At 43.1% G+C, this 17,594-nt stretch overlaps 1 protein-coding gene across 51 annotated transcripts in view; it reads left to right on the top strand.

Annotated features, from left to right (window-relative positions):
* Rbfox2 (RNA binding fox-1 homolog 2) overlaps positions 1-17,594 on the top strand; it is a 243,672-nt gene that overhangs the window by 192,837 nt on the left and 33,241 nt on the right. For 28 of the 51 annotated variants that reach the window (NM_001079895.2, NM_001414967.1, XM_063263892.1 and 25 more), the window contains 2 exons: positions 12,052-12,198; positions 15,350-15,403. In NM_001079895.2, coding sequence (NP_001073364.1) covers positions 12,052-12,198; positions 15,350-15,403 — 201 coding nt within the window. The remainder of the gene's footprint in view (positions 1-12,051; positions 12,199-15,349; positions 15,404-17,594) is intronic. The other 23 variants (XM_063263894.1, XM_063263886.1, XM_006241843.5 and 20 more) reach the window with 3 other exon arrangements.

Genomic DNA, 17,594 nt, shown 5'->3' with positions numbered 1-17,594 from the left:
TGCCTTCACCACTCGGATCCAGTGAAAATAGATTGTATGCATATTTATTAATCTTTGCAAACTGCAAGCATCTTGTCACTCGGCCTGTATAGGTATCGTTATTACCAGAAAACCTTTTTGGCATTCTGAAGCCTCTAAAGAAAAGTTTTATTGTGTTCATCTCTGCATCCCATAATATCTCAAAGAGTGCAACACTCTGTGCTGCTTGGAGAAAAGATGCAACAAGATACAAATGTGCTCAGGAGGGAGAAGCTGGGCTTCCCCATAAAGATTCTAGTTGATCTGGGTCTTGCATTTATGTCAGCAGTAGAAATTCAAGTCTGAGTAGCTGTTGGTACTAAGGATTAAGAAAATCAGTTCTTGGTTCAAGGTTGGAGAGAAAAAAATCAAAATGTCTAGACTAAAGAATGGATTCCCATTTGGTCAAAGTTTGGGGGGTGGGTGATGAAGGCCTGTAGGAGAAAAATCACAAGCACAAGGAGCACATGTTGGTAAGGGCTTTTGAACACTGTGATGAGAATGCGGGACGTGGTTGGAGGTTTTAAGGAAGGGTATGGAATGAGTAGAACGTGATCTTGCAGCCTAGGCAGCAAGAATGCAGGCAGTGAAGTGAGAGTGGCCACAGCTACAGTGAGTCATGTGTGGTTTGTACTAGGGGTCATGATGGCTATATAGAGGAAGTAACTTCAAGAGTCCAGAATTGGACAAGTAACGTAAGTAGGCAGGTAGTTAGCCATGAGTTGGTTGAAGAGTGTCTTGAGTAAATTGTGTTAGCTCTGGGTTTCACTTTCCTTCTCTGTGAAATGAAGCAGATGCAGTCACCTGACCTGGAGTATAGTGAACGTAAACTAGAATGCATGAGCACCTCAGGTCTTCTCATCATGGCTGGGCCACAGATTAACCTGGAACTTTGATGACAGCTAGGCAAGTGCTTGCCTCTGAGTTACATCCCCAGCCTCCTGAACCCTAGGATTGAGGTGTGCACTACGCATGGCTGGTGTTGGAGCTGCTTATGGCTATGAGCTGCACTGTTACAGGTACAGCTCTTGCTTGGGTTGGGTTGGATAGTCCTGTCTTGTTGGAAAGAAAGGACTTCTCATTCAAAGACAAGAACTGGGCACTGAGTTCTAGAGGTTTTCTTTTTTAAATGAATTTTAGAAATTAATCTTAACATCAGGCTAGAAATTTGGTCTGCCTTTAAGATGACAGCGTGTTCTGATGGTCATCTGGCCTCTTGTTGTGCACTGGCAAAGCACCAGCAGTTAGGGGCTGTCCCCTGGCCTGCAGAGAAGACGTGAGTCCAGTTCCTGTGTGTGCCGATATGTCTCTAAAGGACAGCAAGCTTAAGTAGCCAAAGCATTTGAAGTAGTTGGGTTTTAAAATTCTATCTAATGGATTACATTTTTCTCAAAAGCCTAATGCCTACCCCTTTTAAAAACAAAACAAAAGACTTTTAATGGGAGAGACCTTAGTTGTAAAATTAGCTTCTGTGACTGCTTCGTAGTAAGGTTTTAGAAATACAGGATCGGGGTTGGAGAGGTGGCTCAGCAGCTAAGAGCACTCACTGCTCTCGCAGGGGACCCAGGTTCAATTCCTAGTACATGTTTGGTGGTTTGCAACCACCCATAACTTCAGTTCCAGAGGATCCATCTCATCTGACCTCTGTAGACACCAGGCACATACAGAGTGGACATGGACATATGCAGACAAAATAAAAATCTAAAACAAAAGAATTTAAAGTTGTTTTTAAGAGTCAGGTCTTGTATCCCTATACCTGACAAACAAACAAAGGAAAGCCTGCAGTGGGTCAGAGGAGAATACAGGGTGGGGCATTTGTTTGTGGCAGTGCTTTTCCTTGTGTGGTCACAGATCACTGACAGTTCCCAAGACTTTCCTAAAGGGACCTCTGGGTTAAACAGTTTCCATGATTTTACAATGGAACACCTGCCATTTTCACTACATTTGTTGGCTTTTGCCATCAGTCAAAACGCAATAGTAAGTCAAATTGCCAGTGCCTTAGCAGGAATCCAACAGTGACAGTGAACGTGCTGGTGGCAGTAGCTGTGCTCTGCTTGTCACAGATGCACAGAACAAAAGGAACAAACTCAAGAAGGTCCTTGGGGAAACAGAGAGAGCCTCAGTTCCCACCACCGAGTAACTGCTCTTTTCATATTCCCTATAGGAAAATGAAAGGTGTTCATATTGTCTGTTTTCTATTCAAAATGCTGCAAGCGAGAGCATTGTGACTGTGCTGCAGGCTGAACTCAGGCTGTCTTTCCATACAGGAACCACTGGTGGGCAAACTAATGCTCTTATTTGAATATGTGGCAGATATTTTCCTGAGAATGAGTAGACTCTCATTAAGGAGGAAATTCATCAAGATGCTATTAGCATCATTCAAACTTCCCTACAAATATCAGAAAATTTTGTATCCCCTGTGAGCTTGGTATACTCAGAAACAGTATGGCAATAGTCAGTGATGGGCCAGATGTAGGACTGTGGTCCTTTAAGATTATCTAAGGGCTGGGTGTGTCAGAGGCATGCGGGTCTCTGTGTCTGAAGCAAGCCTGGTCTACATAGCAAGTTCCAGACCAGCCAGGGTTATATAGTGAGACCCTATCTTTAAAAGAAAAGAGTATTATAATGGAGCCAGAAAATGTCTATTACCCAGCGACATAGGTGCTATAGAGTCCTGCTGAAAGACGCTGTGTATTTGGACTGATCTTGGCGTGAACACAACCCTCTGTGTTTCTGTGCTGTCTTCTTCCAAGATCCACTGCTCACTCGGTCCCAATTTTGTGTCTAATTTGTGCTGCTCATAAACCAGTGAATGTAGAGACATCCATTACAGCATGGTCGGATGAAAAGCAACTCCTCCTCAGCCAGGGGGCAGCAACTATCAGTAGCTCCTTAAATGCAGCTCTGGGCTCTTGAGCCCCTCCCTGCTCCGTACTAGACTGTTAACTGCTTGGTCTTGTGTGTGTCTTATACAGGGAACCACAGAAGGTCTGAGTTGATGTCGTGCCATGCCAGCCTGTGTTGTAGTTTGCAGAACAGACATCTAAGTAAGACTCTCGTAACCCACGTAACCACCTGAAGAAGACTGTTATCTTAGAAGATGACATTTTCATGTGTCTTAATTGCCCCTGGAGACATTAATAGTAGGACAAGATATGGGGATATTTCAGTACCTGATTCTGTGTTGGCCATGCAATGATGTGTGTTATGTGTATAAGTGTTTGCCTGCATGTATGTACCATATATGTGCTTAATGCCCATGAAGGCCAGAAGTGGGTGTCAGATACCCCGGAACTAGAGTTGGAGACAATTGTGAGCCACCATGTAGGTGCTGAGAATTGAACCCAGGTTCTCTGGAAAAACAGCCAGTACTCTTACCACTAAGCCAGTTCTCTAGTCTTGTGTCTTAGGTTTTAATAAATAAGCTTGAAATATAATAAAAAGCTAAAATTTTTAAGTAAAGCAGTGAATAAGGATTGTCTTAGTCAGGGTTTATTGCTGTGAACAGACACCATGACCAAGGCAAGTCTTATAAGGACAGCATTTAATTGGGGCTGGCTTACAGGTTCAGAGGTTCAGTTCATTATCATCAAGGCAGGAGCATGATAGCATCCAGGCAAGCATAGTGCAGGCAGAGCTGAGAGTTCTACATCTTCATTTGAAGGCTGCTATTGGGATATTGACTTCCAGGCAGCTAGGATGAGGGTCTTAAGCCTATGCCTATACCCACAGTGACACATCTACTCTAACAAGGCCATACCTCCAAATAATGCCACTCCCTGGGCCAAGCATATTCAAACCATGACAAGGATATTATCCTAATTTATTTTCTGTAGTAAAACACCTACCAAAAGCAACTTGGGGAAGAGGGTATATTTCAACTTACAGTTCCAGGTTATGTTTATCAGTGTGAGGAAGCCCAAGCAGGAATTTTAAATAGCCAGCCCACATTGTTATATTCACAGTCAAGAACTGAGAGAAATGAATGTATGCATGCTTGCTTGTGCTCAGCACTTTCTTCACTCTTCTACAATTCAGGACCCTGGCAGGAAGTGATGTCACCCATACCTAGCTGGCTGGGTCTTCCCATGTCAATTAACTTAAGACAACACCCCCTTCCCAGGTGACTCTAGGTTGTATCAAATTGACAACATTAACCATTGTAGATAAAAAGAAAATGTTCAGTATGGCTGTACAGTGTTTGTTTTTAAACTTTAGTGTTATTCCAAGAGTTGTTAAAATATACCTAGCCACGGTGACATGTTTTTATTCCAGTTATTGAAAATGGAGACAACAGGGTCAGAAGCTCCCAGCCAGCTTCTGCTATCAGGTTCTCAACCTGTGGGTCACTACCCCTTCAGGGGTCCAGTGACCAACCCTTTCACAGGGGTTACATAAGACCATCTACATATCATATTTGCATTTTGGTCCATAACAGTAGCAAAATTACAGTAATGAAACAGCAATGAAAATAATTTCATGGTTGGGGTCACCACAACATGAGGAACTATATTAAAGGGTCGCAGCATTAGGAAGGTTGAACCACTGCTCTAAAGCCTAAGTATGCAGTGGGCTGTTGTAGCTTTGATGTAGCTTTGATGTTTGCATAGCAATGAAATTGCCCCACACTCTGTATGCCTATCATTAGGGATCTCTGACTGTACTTTGAAGAGTTTCCCAATGGGATCAGTACTGATATTAGCAAATAGGGTGATTGTGGGTGATATAGTGAAATATCCAGTGGGAACTTACGCCTTTAGTCCTGGCACTCAGGAGGCAGGGAGGGTGGAGCTCTGCGAGTTTGAGGCCAGCTCTACAGAGCTAGTTCCAGTACAGTCAGGGATACACAGAGAAACCATGTCTTGCAAAACATAGATAGATAGATAGATAGATAGATAGATAGATAGATAGATAGATAGATAGATACTGCCTAATTAGCAAACCCAACAATTTTCACCATTTACAAACATTAAATGTTACAAAATCATGCATGAGTGAAAGATGCACACAAATTACTGTCCAGTCAACAGTAGCTTAAGAAATAGCATGAGAAGTTTATTGGCTTGATTTGACATTGCCATTAGCCTTCCAGAGACTGCTGCTGAGGATGTAAGCTCAGCCGTCGAATGTTTGCCGCTTTAGTGTGTGTGAGTGAGGCCCGGAGTACATCACCAGCAAAAACCACAGCTTGTCAAGTGTGGGTACTTTATCCAAGATGATAACCCACAGTTTTCCAAGAGGACTATTAAACCCCTGACTCCCTTTCTCAGCAGTCTGTGGGTCAGAACAATGTATCAAGTAGAACAAATGCTCATGTTGTGAAGATCACTGATATTTAACTAATATTGCTTTGGAAAATAGTTGCTTTGGCATAAAAATGTTATGCTAACAGTAGACTTGTGACTTCAATGTAAATTTCTGTTTTAAAATATTTCTCATAATGAAAAATACTCATGGGTATAAATCCACAGGCTATACTTTGAAAGGGGCCAGGCTAGAGAGTAGAAGTAAGAATGTACATGAATCCTTTCTATTGATGCTAAAGCTTGGCACATGCTTAGAGTTACAGCATGCTGTTCTGAGTGCAGTGTATTTGGTGTGGACAAGGCTCTTCGGAAACAGCCATGCTCAGTGTGAGCTTGCTAGAGACTCAGCTGGAGTAGGCCTGGATGTAAGGCCCAGTATCATGTGTCAGTGTAAATTTGGAGTTTGATTTTCGGATGGATAAAGGCGTTGCACTGAGTGGTTGGTGAGTTAAAGGAAAACACTGAGGAAATGGCTGCATAGCCATATACATTAGCCAAGTCTCCTGGGCCAGGTCTCTGCACACACTTCTAGCTGACAGGAGCCCAGACCTCTTACTGTCTGCCCTCCATCCTCATAGGTTCTTGGCTCTGCTGTGTACCATTTCTCTGGAATCAAAGCCACTTTCTCATAATTGGCTTACTAACACTTGGACTTGCCTGTATCTGATGATAACACTTGATGATGCCTTGCAACCAAAGTGTAGCACTTAGCAGTCGGCTCCCTGCTTCCATTCTTCCGTGCTTTCTGTTCCTGGGTCCTCTTACCTTCAGCCTGCAGGGGAACTCTCATTAGTATGTTCCTGGTCTGTCATTAGAGGCTCTCACTTCTCAGGCACCCATGGGTCTTGTCTGCCTCAAAAACTAAAAAGTAGGTAGAATACATTAAGTCTACATAAAATACCCACATCCTCTATCAGTGTTCTCATAAAAAGAATGTTTTGTATCTTTTACCGTCTGAAGCCTGTGAGTCATCTGGCTGCTTCAGTGTGGGTAAATAGGGTATCCATTTCCTAGTGTGGAAATCAAGAGTTGCTGCAGAATGTTACAACCAGGTGATAGAAAAAAATGTCTTTGGACCGTGTGGGAGCCGAGATACTATTGTAGTTATGAGAACTGTCTCCGTACCTGCTGCTCTGCTTGGAACACCATCGTTGCCACACTCGCCTGCCATTGCCACTTAATGAGACCAAGCCAAAAGAATTACTAGAAACAATAATGCTGTGGCTTACCAACCCATTCTTCCACATCTCACAGCCAGGGCGATAGAACTATTGTGAACATTTAGGGGCTTTTAAAAGGGTTTATCAGAGTAGGGTTGACTGAGAAACATAAGTAATGGTCCCTCCTGGGAGGGTTTTCTGGATTCATTGGAGAAGTGACTCACATTCTTATCGTGGTGCATGGCACAGACAGCACTCAGCACGGTGGCTAAAGTACTGTTTGTATGTGATATTGTATATGAATTTCTGACTGTCCTGCCTAGTTTTCTGTCAACTAGACACAAGCTGGAGTCCTGGGAGAAGAGGCCTGGTGGTCCTGAGTTGTGTCAGAAAGCTGGCCGAGCAAACAGTGGGAAGTCAGTGAGTAGGCAGCACCCTCCCTCCATGGCTGTGCATCCACGCCTGCCTCAGGCTTCTACCCTGTTGCTTCAGTGATTTGTGTAGGTGGCTTTCATCTCTCTCACGGGGCTCACCTAAGACCATGTGCATAGCAGACATTTACATTACAGTTCACAACATAGCAAAGTCACAGTTATGGAGTAGCAGTGAAGTAATGTTGTGGTTGGGGCTCACCACCACAGGAGGAGCTGTATTAAGGAGTCACAGCATTAGGAAGGGTGAGAACCACTGTGTTGTATGGAATTGTGAGTGAAATGAGCCCTTTGCTTTCCATGTGGCTTTTGATCTTGGTGTTTCGTTATAGCAATGGTGATCCCGACTAAGACACTGACATATCAGTGCAAGTTACTAAGCTGTCATCATCTTGTGTCCTAAGATCCATTCTGGTATCAGGATTTCCATAGTGGGTTTTAAGATAAATAGGTACATGATAATGCATTTCAGAAATCCCAGCGCTTTAGAGCTAGAAACAGGAGGATCATGAGTAAGGCCAGCCTGGGTTATAACAAGGCCTTGTATTTATTCCAAAGTGTGTGTGTAGGGGGGTGGATGACTGAGTAAACGGGTGATGTGTGTGAGACATGCAAGGTTGGGAAAAGTGAGTTCACTTCTTAGAAAGCCAGGACCCCATGACTGTGTTTTCTTAGTGTCCCCAGATTTCCCACAGAGCACCAGCTGATGTCTGATACCACAGGCTTGTTCTTAAAGGCATGCTGCTTTGTGCTTTTCAGTGTGTTCGTGTGTGCATTCATAGATGATCTAAAGTTATCATTTACCTGCATTTAAAGGCTATGATCTTTCCAATTGGTTTTACATTGGCACTAAACTCATCACAAGGCTGAAATGGCACTTGCTCTGTATGCCTAGTGAGTCCAATCCTGGGCTCATAAAGGAGGCACCATAGCACACACTTACTGTGTGCGCACATGTGCGCGTGTACACACATCACATTCTTAACTCCAATTGGATTGGAATAATATGAGTCTGAAATATAAAAGTGTAGATTGTGAATCTACCCAAATAGAAACTGTTGATAATTACCTAATCTCAGCCAGGGCAGTGGCAACTACTTGGGAGGCTGAAGCAGGAGGACTACATGAGCCAGGAGTTCAAGACTAGCATGGAAAAAACTCCTCTAAAGAACAAGCAGTTCACATGATAGCTCCTGGGTGCTGACTCTCCAGCAGCTTGAACCCCTCCCCACCTCTAGGATCTGTATTGAATTATGCACTTCCAGAACCAGCTCTTTCCCATTGTGCTGCCGACAGTGGCGGTAAGGGCCCTGTAGAAAGGACCCATATGGAACCTTGACCCCTCTACCCACTGAAAACATACATAGTACAGGAACCACGTATGCTTTTCTTCATACAGCCATGAGCTCTCTCAAGGGAATGCTACAGGAGTTGATGCCAGGGACTGATTTGATTCAACTGATGTCATCTTGGAGGCTTCCCGTCTCTGTCTGCTAACCTAGGCCTAGTCCTGGAAGCTTCTAGACTCCATACAGTCTTATCTAGGCCGAGAATCCTTTCAGTCTCTGAGACTTACTGGTGAATAAGTTCATCCCTTCCTCGCTCGTTCTGGTCTCTGGCTGGCTGATTCAACTCTGCTATTCTGGCCCAAAGGCCTCTCCACACTAACTGATTCAGTCTGGCTTCTTGGTGCCTCTCCTGAGTTGTTCTACTTCACCTCATACAAACTCTAGCTATCTGCTTTGGCTCTTCATTCGCTGGCTCATTCTCTTAGTCTTTTGTTCCTCAAACTCCTTGTCAGGAAAGTGAGAATTAAAATAGCACCTACCATGCTTGTTAAGAAAAAAGTTACCTAGTATGTAGGGTTATTGAAACTTTACGTTAAAATACTTAGCTAGCATCTGACAGCTAGTAAAGTTATGTCGGGTCTAGCATCCTGTATGCATTCAAGAAATAGTTCCAGTTATCCTGTAGGGAATTTCTTCTTTAAAGTAAAATCATGTAAGAGGAGCAGGGAGGGGATCCAGGTGATATAAGAAGAGAGGAAAGACAATATGAAGCCCTTTCCCAGGAGACAGAGCCTCACTACCTGGAGGCCAGTGTTGAGATGACTGGGGAGATAGACGAGGGCAGCCCCACACACAGCACACACACACCATTCACACAGTAAGTAAAATAATCGTTAGAGTCATTGAAGCACATGTATTTATGGGTTCATTACTTGTTTTATAAAGACCACCTACGATCATAAGCAAAATCTAACATCCCAATTGAAAATGGATAAAGGATTTGTATAGGTATCTCACAGGAAAGTACCTGTGTCCCAGAAATGTATGAAAAGCTTTACCATGAAACTGTCGATTCCCCTAGAATAGCTCCAAGAGCTGTGTTGCCTGACCTCCAGCACATGCCAGCAGGGATGAGTTCAGCATGGCAAAGCCACTTTGGATTGGGTGGGTTACTAAGGCTGAATGTGCACATGCCATTGACCGAACTGGCCCAGTCCTGGGTGTGTATTCAGCCAGTACCAAAAGGCAGGAATGAGATGCTCACAGGAGCATTACTGTTAACAGGCTGCTGCGACTCAGATAGATGATGTTTATTTATGCAGCGGGGCACCTTAAGGAAGGGAAGGCAGGTGTGCAAATTAGCACAGTGATGACTTTGGCAAGAACTGAGGGCTGGAGTAGGCCCTGCTTCTTACTCTGATTTGTGAGTCTGTTTTCTGATGGAGATTCCTGCAGCCCTGTGCTTATGATTTCACTGTCTTGAGTGTCTCCCTGCATGACACACCCGGCACCTGCAAAGGCCAGGAGAGCATCAGAATCCCTGGAACTGGAGTCAAAGAAGGTTAAGAGCCATCATGTGGCTGCTGGAAACCAAACTCAGATCTTCTGCAAGAGCCAGAAGTTCTCTTAACCACTAAGCCATCTCTCCAGTCCCTGATTTGTGTATTTTTACTGATGCTAAATATTTATTTGATTGTTTATTTCGTTGGTTGATTGCTTGCTTGGTGTTTTTTGAAACAGGATCTCACTCTCTAGACCAGGCTGACCTCAAACTGGGAGATCCACCTGCCTTTGCCTTGTGAGTTCTGGGATTAAAAGCCTATACCACCACCACCATAGCCTTTCCAGTAAATCTCCATTTTAAATTACCTTAGAAGACTTAAAAATTCTGGAAATGGCTGTCACATTTTTCTAGAGTTAATAAAGTGTTAGCTGCAGACTGCAGAATCAGCCACGGTAGCTTATAACCTTCTACAGTTTAGTCTTTAAGACAGAAAAGAGCCCTCAAGAACAACAGTTAGGAGCCTCCATCAGCAGCCTCAGAAGTAATCATTCCTCCCTACTTACCCTGCCAGTGTGCGTGCACCATGGCAGGCTACATGTAAGTCATATGTAAAACTGGCTAAGAGCTTGCCGAACCAATCTTTTAGTTTTGTGTGGCACATTGGCTTTCTGCAGATTAAATCTGGTGCTTTTAGGGTTTGGAGAGGTTTATGTGGTTCAGCTGTGAGAGAGAAGAGGCAAATGGAAAGGTGTTTGAATACACTTTTGTTACAGTTGATGCTTCTTGCTTTGACTGTGCTGGTACCCACGATGCTGTTTTGTCTTTGCTTGGAGTTTGTTTTTAGTCTGCCTTGTGCTCCCATTGGCAGCTGAAAACCTTACATTTTCCCAAAGCATTGTCCATCCTTCTTTGCTATTTTTTGTTGTTTTTTGTTTTTTGTTTTTAAGATTTATTTATTTATTATGTATAAGTACATTGTCTTTCTCTTCAGACACACCAGAAGAGAGCATCAGATCTCATTACAAATGGTTGTGAGCCACCGTGTGGTTGCTGGGATTTGAACTCAGGACCTCTGGAAGAGCAGTCAGCACTTTTAGCCGCTGAGCCGTCTCTCTAGCTCTCTTTGCTATTTTTTACATTATATAAGCCATTTCACATTTAAGGCACCTGCAAAGGCCTATATGTAACGAAGTACAAAGCTGCCATCTTTAGATTAATACTTACTTAAAAATCAAATGTTTGTTCTAAGTTAATTCTTGATTATCCTTTATATTTTAAGTCATTGACTTCCAAAAAACACCTCTGACTCAGGGTCTTAAACCTAAACACAAGCCAAGAGCCTTCCTATGTGCCTAGAAGAATCACTGCACTCAGCCTGTCTCAAGTCAGACAACAGGAGCAGCTGTTTCAGTCCTCAAGAGCAAATTGTCAGGGTTGGCATGCACTGTATATGGAATGGTAAAAATACAAGGCTAAATTACCAGATGAGGAGTACAAGGAATGTGTATAAAATGTAAATGCCTATCAAATAGTGCTCATCAACTTAGAGAACTTTGTGTGGAGAAAAATTAGATCAGACTTGTATCTGCTGTGTTCCATTGAAACTGTTTACTCCCTGAGGCAGGCGAGATGGTTCATACCCATCCCTGTGCATGTGCTCAAAAAGACACAGTAAGATTTAAAAGGAAAGGGTGTTCATGCTCTGTCACCATGGAAACAGACCAGTGTGTCGTCTAATATCGAGGGTCCCATAAAGCCTTAGAGTGGAAACATGAGGAGGGTCCCTAATACCAGAGTGGAGAGAGATGAAAATAAGGATGAATTCCAAGTGTCAAGCTGCCCATGTTTTAGGCAAATAGGCTGCCATCGGCATGTTTTCCTACGCTCGTAAGAGATACCTCGCAGTACTTTTGACAGCAGCATACTAAACTCTAAAACCTGTCAGGAGTAGAATAGAACGTTAGAGCTCTGCCCCACTGGTTTCCTTGAGAGTCTGAGGTGATAGAGCTAAAGCCAAGCACAAAGGATGCTTTGTTTTCAAAACATAAAGGTCTCAAAATAGAAAGCTCTACTCAAAGCCTGAGAAAAGAAGGACTATTTTTATGTCTCCATGTGGGCTTCAGCAAACCACATAGAGTTTACTACCTGTACCCCATTTTGCTAATGTACTAAAAATAATAAGAAGACCCAAATTTTGTTTGTAGACTAGAAACATTTTGAGCAATGACACCTCGGGCCTTTTCTCCTTTAAAAGGAGTTACTGCAGTGGAGCAGAAATACATTCCCAACATCTTAGGAGATCACTGCAGGCTTTCATTGTTCCTTGTTTACTTGTCTCTTTAGCAGACAGAAGGTGGAGCACAGACAGACGGACAACAGTCACAGACACAAAGTAGTGAAAATTCAGAGAGTAAATCCACGCCCAAGCGACTACATGTCTCTAATATTCCCTTCCGCTTCCGGGACCCTGACCTCCGGCAGATGTTTGGGGTAAGTCTCTGTTATCATTTTATGTATTTAATTAAAACAACTTAATCAACCAGAGATATTGTTAGTCACTAGAACTTCATGGTAAAACAGTAAGGAAGTTAAGAGAGCCTTGACTCACTGTTGTCTGTCTGGAAACCTTTCCTGGTCACCTTACCTGCCCCAGACAATTGCATTTCTGGTTGTCACATCAACACATAAGCTGCATGCAGCTATTGTCTAGAACCAAGGTGGTTCTTGTAAGATGTGACATCCAGTGTCTAAAACACTGAGATGGCCACCTTCCTCACACACCAACTTTAGTAAACATGTCAGTAATAGTCTTGGTTTCACTAGAAGAGCAAACATCCAGTCTTTTACAGTGTGATTCCTAAACCTATAGGTGCATTAGAAACCCTCTGGGAGCCTAAAGAATACTGCACAGCCCAGAGTGCAGTGTGAGCTATGCACTGTACAAGGTCCTGTCACCTCCCCCCTCACTGTCCTCCTTACTTCTCTTGTTCAGGGTGACTAGTGCAGCTGTCTACCTCTGTACTCTCTCAGGACACATGCAATGCTGATAATTCAGTTCTGCAGGAGACCCATTTAAATGCAGCAGATAGGAATGGGATTTTAAAGAGCCCAGGATCAAATCCTAGTTACTTAGGACCTTAGGAAATTTATATAATCTCTTTTTAAACCTTGATTTGAAGTTTATATCTAAAAATGGAGTGTTTTTTAGATGATATTTATAATTAAACATCTCTACCTTGAGTGTTAGAAGAAAATGAAGTAACATCTGTAAAAACATCTGTTAAAAAAAAAAAAAAAAGGTGATACTCAGGGCTTTCCGTTCCTTCCTCCCTCACTGGTGTCAAGGCCAGTGTGTAAAATATGCCATGGAGCACTGGTTCCCCACCCCATGAGCTTCTTCAACTCTTTATATCCTCCACAAATCACCATCAAACACAAAACTGTCATAGCACGAGTTCATGTTGCTGAAGGTGAGTGGCTGCTGATTTTTTCTAAGCCTGTCTGTTTTATTTTGGCAATTAACTTGACCTGGGACAAGAAATAGTCAGTAATTCCCTAAACAGTTCATGAGGACAGCTGACTGGCTTTTTTTGTCAGAACAGATGCCCTGCTCTGTATTGGCCATGCTACTTCATGGTGGTAAGACGCAGAGCCAAGGTCTGTTACAGCTGAGTACCTGGGTATACTTTTGCCACTAAAGAAAAGGTCAGAGTTGAGGTGTGATGACATTCTTAGAGTACTTAAAGAACTTTGCCACATACCACAGTGACAAGCTGTTTTCCATCTTTAGAGAGAAGAGCGATGGAAATAGAAAGGGGCAGCTCCAGGGCTGAGGTCACGTGGGTGAAGGCAGCCCTGAGAGGATGAACTGCTTGTTTCTCTTCTGACCATCAGAGACAGAAAGAGCTGATCTTGAGCGTAGAGAATGGCAGGCAGGGTTTGCTCCTAAGCCAGAAGGATGGTGGCCGCCCAAGAGTTGCGTAGGCCCTTCAGCCATTCTGCAGTATAGCTCATACCTTTTCCTAAAGCATAAAGTGGGAATTTCCTTTTCATTTCAAAAGACATCCAGGTGTCTCTTTTCTCCCACATGGTTGAAGTCCATCCTTAAACAGTAACCCTGGGAAAGAGCAGGAATTCATGCTGCATTCAGTTAGCTCTGTGAGCTTCCTCTACACCTGCCTCAGCTCTGTTCTTCTTAACCATAAAAGGAGGGCAGACCTTGCTCCAAAAAGTTGTTATGAAAGAGCTGGGGAAATGGCTCAGCTGTTAGAGCTCTTGCTGCAGTTGCAGAGATCCAGAGTGCAGTTCCCAGCACCCTGTGCTGAGTCACAACCACCCATGACTCCAGGCCCAAGAGTTCCAACACTGTCTTCTGGTCCTCATGGGCACACACATATAAACACACACACAAATAACAAAACTTTTATATAAAAAAACTTACAAGAATGCAATGGAGGCAGGGCTGTGGTGGTGCATGCCTTTAATCCCAGTGCCAGAGATGCAGGGGCAGCAGAACTCTGAGTTCAAGGACAGCCTGGTCAACAAAGCAAGTTTCAGGACAGCCAGGCCAGGACCACACAAAAGACACTGGGGAGTGCAATACAGAAAGGTTTTAAAAATGCTAACACTCCATGTTAGTTCTTACAGACTGGGCACAAAATTGAGCACGTTTTACTGATTGAGACACTAACACTTTAGTATGAAAACAGCATTTCTGGCTTATGTTTTTCTATTTTTCAGAGCTTTTTCTCCAACCTCTTATAATTTGGTTTGAAATTCAAATGAAGCAGTTAATGGAGGGCAGATCAGGTTCAGTGCTGCCAGGGAGGTTCCCACGGCCTCCCCCTCAGGCTGTGGGTCATCAGGTTGTCCCACTAGTGCCTCCTGGGCATAATCCCTGGGTAGGTGTACATGAGAATAGAGCTTTGTGGCTTTGTATCTTTTAGCTCTAAGATAATTAAATAATTATTGAACAGATCGTTACTTAAAAATACTCCTGATATCTGTTACAGAACTAGTAAAACGGCAAATAAGTGGAATCATCCTTTATGTCCAAATGTTTTAAGTACTACAGAATATTGTGTCACCTATAGAAATTGCAGCAAATACATATTTATTGGGATCAGTCATCCACAGTTTCAAAAGACAAAAGCAGTGTGTGGCATCATCTGGTGCCCTGTCTGTATGCTTCAGGAACAGCATAGAAGGCCATAGTTCATCTCTTTTTTTTCTGTTTTCTTTTTCCATTTTGTATAATTTTTAAGGGAAGTGAGACGGCAGCAGATCTCCCTGACAGTGTACCGATTCTACGTGGTAAAATAGAACTTTTTAAAATTGAGACAATAAATTAATTAAGGCAGTAGTTAGAAAAGGGCCAGGCCTTGGCCACACAGGTGTAGTAGGGCAGCTTGGTGAGGTCCTGAACAGTGGCCTCAACAGGTGTATGTGGATGCCCCTGAGGGAATGGAGAAACCACTCGCCCTGCCTCAGGGGTGGGGATGGGAGCTTGAAGTCAAATGAGCACTAGTTCAAAGAAGAAAAAAGCTGTCTCCTTCAGAAGAAAAGCTAATGTCTAAACAAAGGCTAACCTTAAATAAATGGTTTGGATTTTGTTTTCTGTTTTTTGTTTTTGTCTCTGCAGCAGTTTGGCAAAATCCTAGATGTGGAAATAATCTTTAATGAGCGCGGTTCCAAGGTAAGCCCATACCTCACTCAGCTTCCCCTAAGACTTGTTTCACTGGAGCAGGGTGCAGAATTGGGTCCCATGCTGCACAAAGTCTACCAAGTGTCTTCCTTGGGTTAGGTTCCCCAGAAAGAGGCTGTTCACATTGAGAGGGTATCAGGAAGCAGGAGAGCTAGAGAGGAGTGTGGAAGTTCCCAGGACAGGAGGCAAGGTTCCTCAACCAGCCTGGGCTGCCTTAAAGTAAAAGGCACCAAGAAACAAGTAGCTTGGGAAATGCCTAAGTGGCGCTGAGAACAAATCAGTGAGGATTTTTTTTTCTCAGTTAGCCAAGTCACTTGTTCTCTTTGAATAAATTTTGTCAAGGCTCCTCCCAGAGTAGTGAGGTATTCTGTCTCCTGAAGCCACACCCAGATGAATGAGCCTCAGGAAGCAGCCACTCTGAGCTCATGAGTTAGGCTTTATATTAAGAGTGAGAGTCCAGTGGTAGAGCGCTTACCTAGGAAGCGCAAGGCCCTGGGTTCGGTCCCCAGCTCCGGAAAAAAAGAACCAAAAAAAAAAAAAAAAAAAAAAAAAGAGTGAGAGTCTCTAACGTGTTCTGTGTTGGGCTCACATTGCAGACTCAGTTTTTCCTTATTAAGAGTAAGTTTAAAACTAATTTTTATTTGGTCATATCTGCTTCTTTCAAAATAGTTCTTGGCCACGATTGAAGCCCTAAGAATATAACTTAAGGAAAAGCTGAATACAGTAAATGAGTTAACGTTTTCCTTTTTCAGTCCACTGCAGATTCCTGTGCTTTAGTAGTTGCTAGTCCTCACCTCCCGCCCACCTGCAGGGATGCACACACACACACACACACACACACACACACACACACACACACACACACGCACACACACGCTGTTCCGAAGCCTCAGTACTCTTGCATCCCTTAGAGTGACCGATAAGTGGTATTTTTCATTGTTAAAGAGATAATTATACTTTAAGCTTCCAGCTTTCAGTTAAAACAAACAGAAAAAAGATTAATATGTCTATACAGACCTTCCTCCAGCACTTAACCTGGTAAGTATCTTAAAGTAGAGTCTGTTAACTAACCCATAAAACTTGTGATGTTTGTACTTCTGAACAGGTATTTTTGTTGAACATTTATTTTTATTAAGCATTTAGCTACAAGTGGGGAAATACCCCTGGCCTCGAGGCTGAAGCCCATGAATGAAGACGAAAGTGAAGTCAATAAGTACGATCATTGACCACACTGATTACCAAAGTAGTTAGTTAACTGAGACACTCTTGGTTTTAAGTTGTGTGTATTTCAAATAACCTTTGTTAAGCTATCCCAGCCAGAGGGCCAGTGCAACTGTGCCCAGGCACTAAGGAATTGCTTCTTACAGAAAAGAGTGACTGAATTCTTGTGAAGCAAAGGAAATGATCTTTCTAAAGGCTTTTCACTGATTTCAGGATTCACCTGCTACCAATACTTAATCTCACCTTAACCAGTTACCTCTCCCATGTAATTTCATTTTAAAATAATGGCACCTGCCTGCCTGCCTGCCTGCCTGTTTTCCCCTCTGAGGACTGACTCTAAAGCTGGGTGTTATCTCTGTAGCTCCAGCAGTGTCTTCCCTGCTCCCGAATGTCTTTGGGACGGCAATGTAGACATGACTGACTGGCAAGTGTGTCCAGAGTGAAGCACCCTGGACCTGCATCAAAGGCTGGGAATCCTGCATGGGACCTTTGCCTTCCTGACACCCGGGAGGCCTTCCCAAAGTAGTGCTCCTGGAACTGTAGCTGACAGAAATGGGATTGTGGAGTCAGACTCCTAATGTCTCCTTGGGGATCCACTTAAAAGAAAGAATAAACTTTTCCTTTCCTTTTTCTTTTTTGGTTCAGTTTTTGTTTATTATTTGTTTTATTTTGTTTTGTTGAGACAGGGCTGTCCTGGAACACTCTGTGTAGACTAGGCTAGCCTTGAACTCACTGCCTCCCAGAGTGCTGGGTTTAAAGGCATGCACTGTAACACCTGGCTTCTCATTTCTTTTATACATTTGGAGTTGACTAATTTCAGAAAGACTTTATTGTCATACTGTGGTTTTAGCAATTGCCCTGCGCTGGCTTTTAAACAGTACTTTTCTATGCAGAAATTAGCTTTATTAAAATTTTTAGGTAGTAATGAAAAAAATTAGCCATAAATAAGTCTGAGATAAGT

This window comes from Rattus norvegicus, chromosome 7 (assembly GCF_036323735.1).
Source record: "Rattus norvegicus strain BN/NHsdMcwi chromosome 7, GRCr8, whole genome shotgun sequence".
In the NCBI taxonomy this organism is placed as follows: Eukaryota; Metazoa; Chordata; class Mammalia; order Rodentia; family Muridae; genus Rattus; species Rattus norvegicus.
The sequence above is the reverse complement of the archived record's forward strand: the minus strand, read 5'-3'. Positions and strand labels throughout refer to the sequence as shown.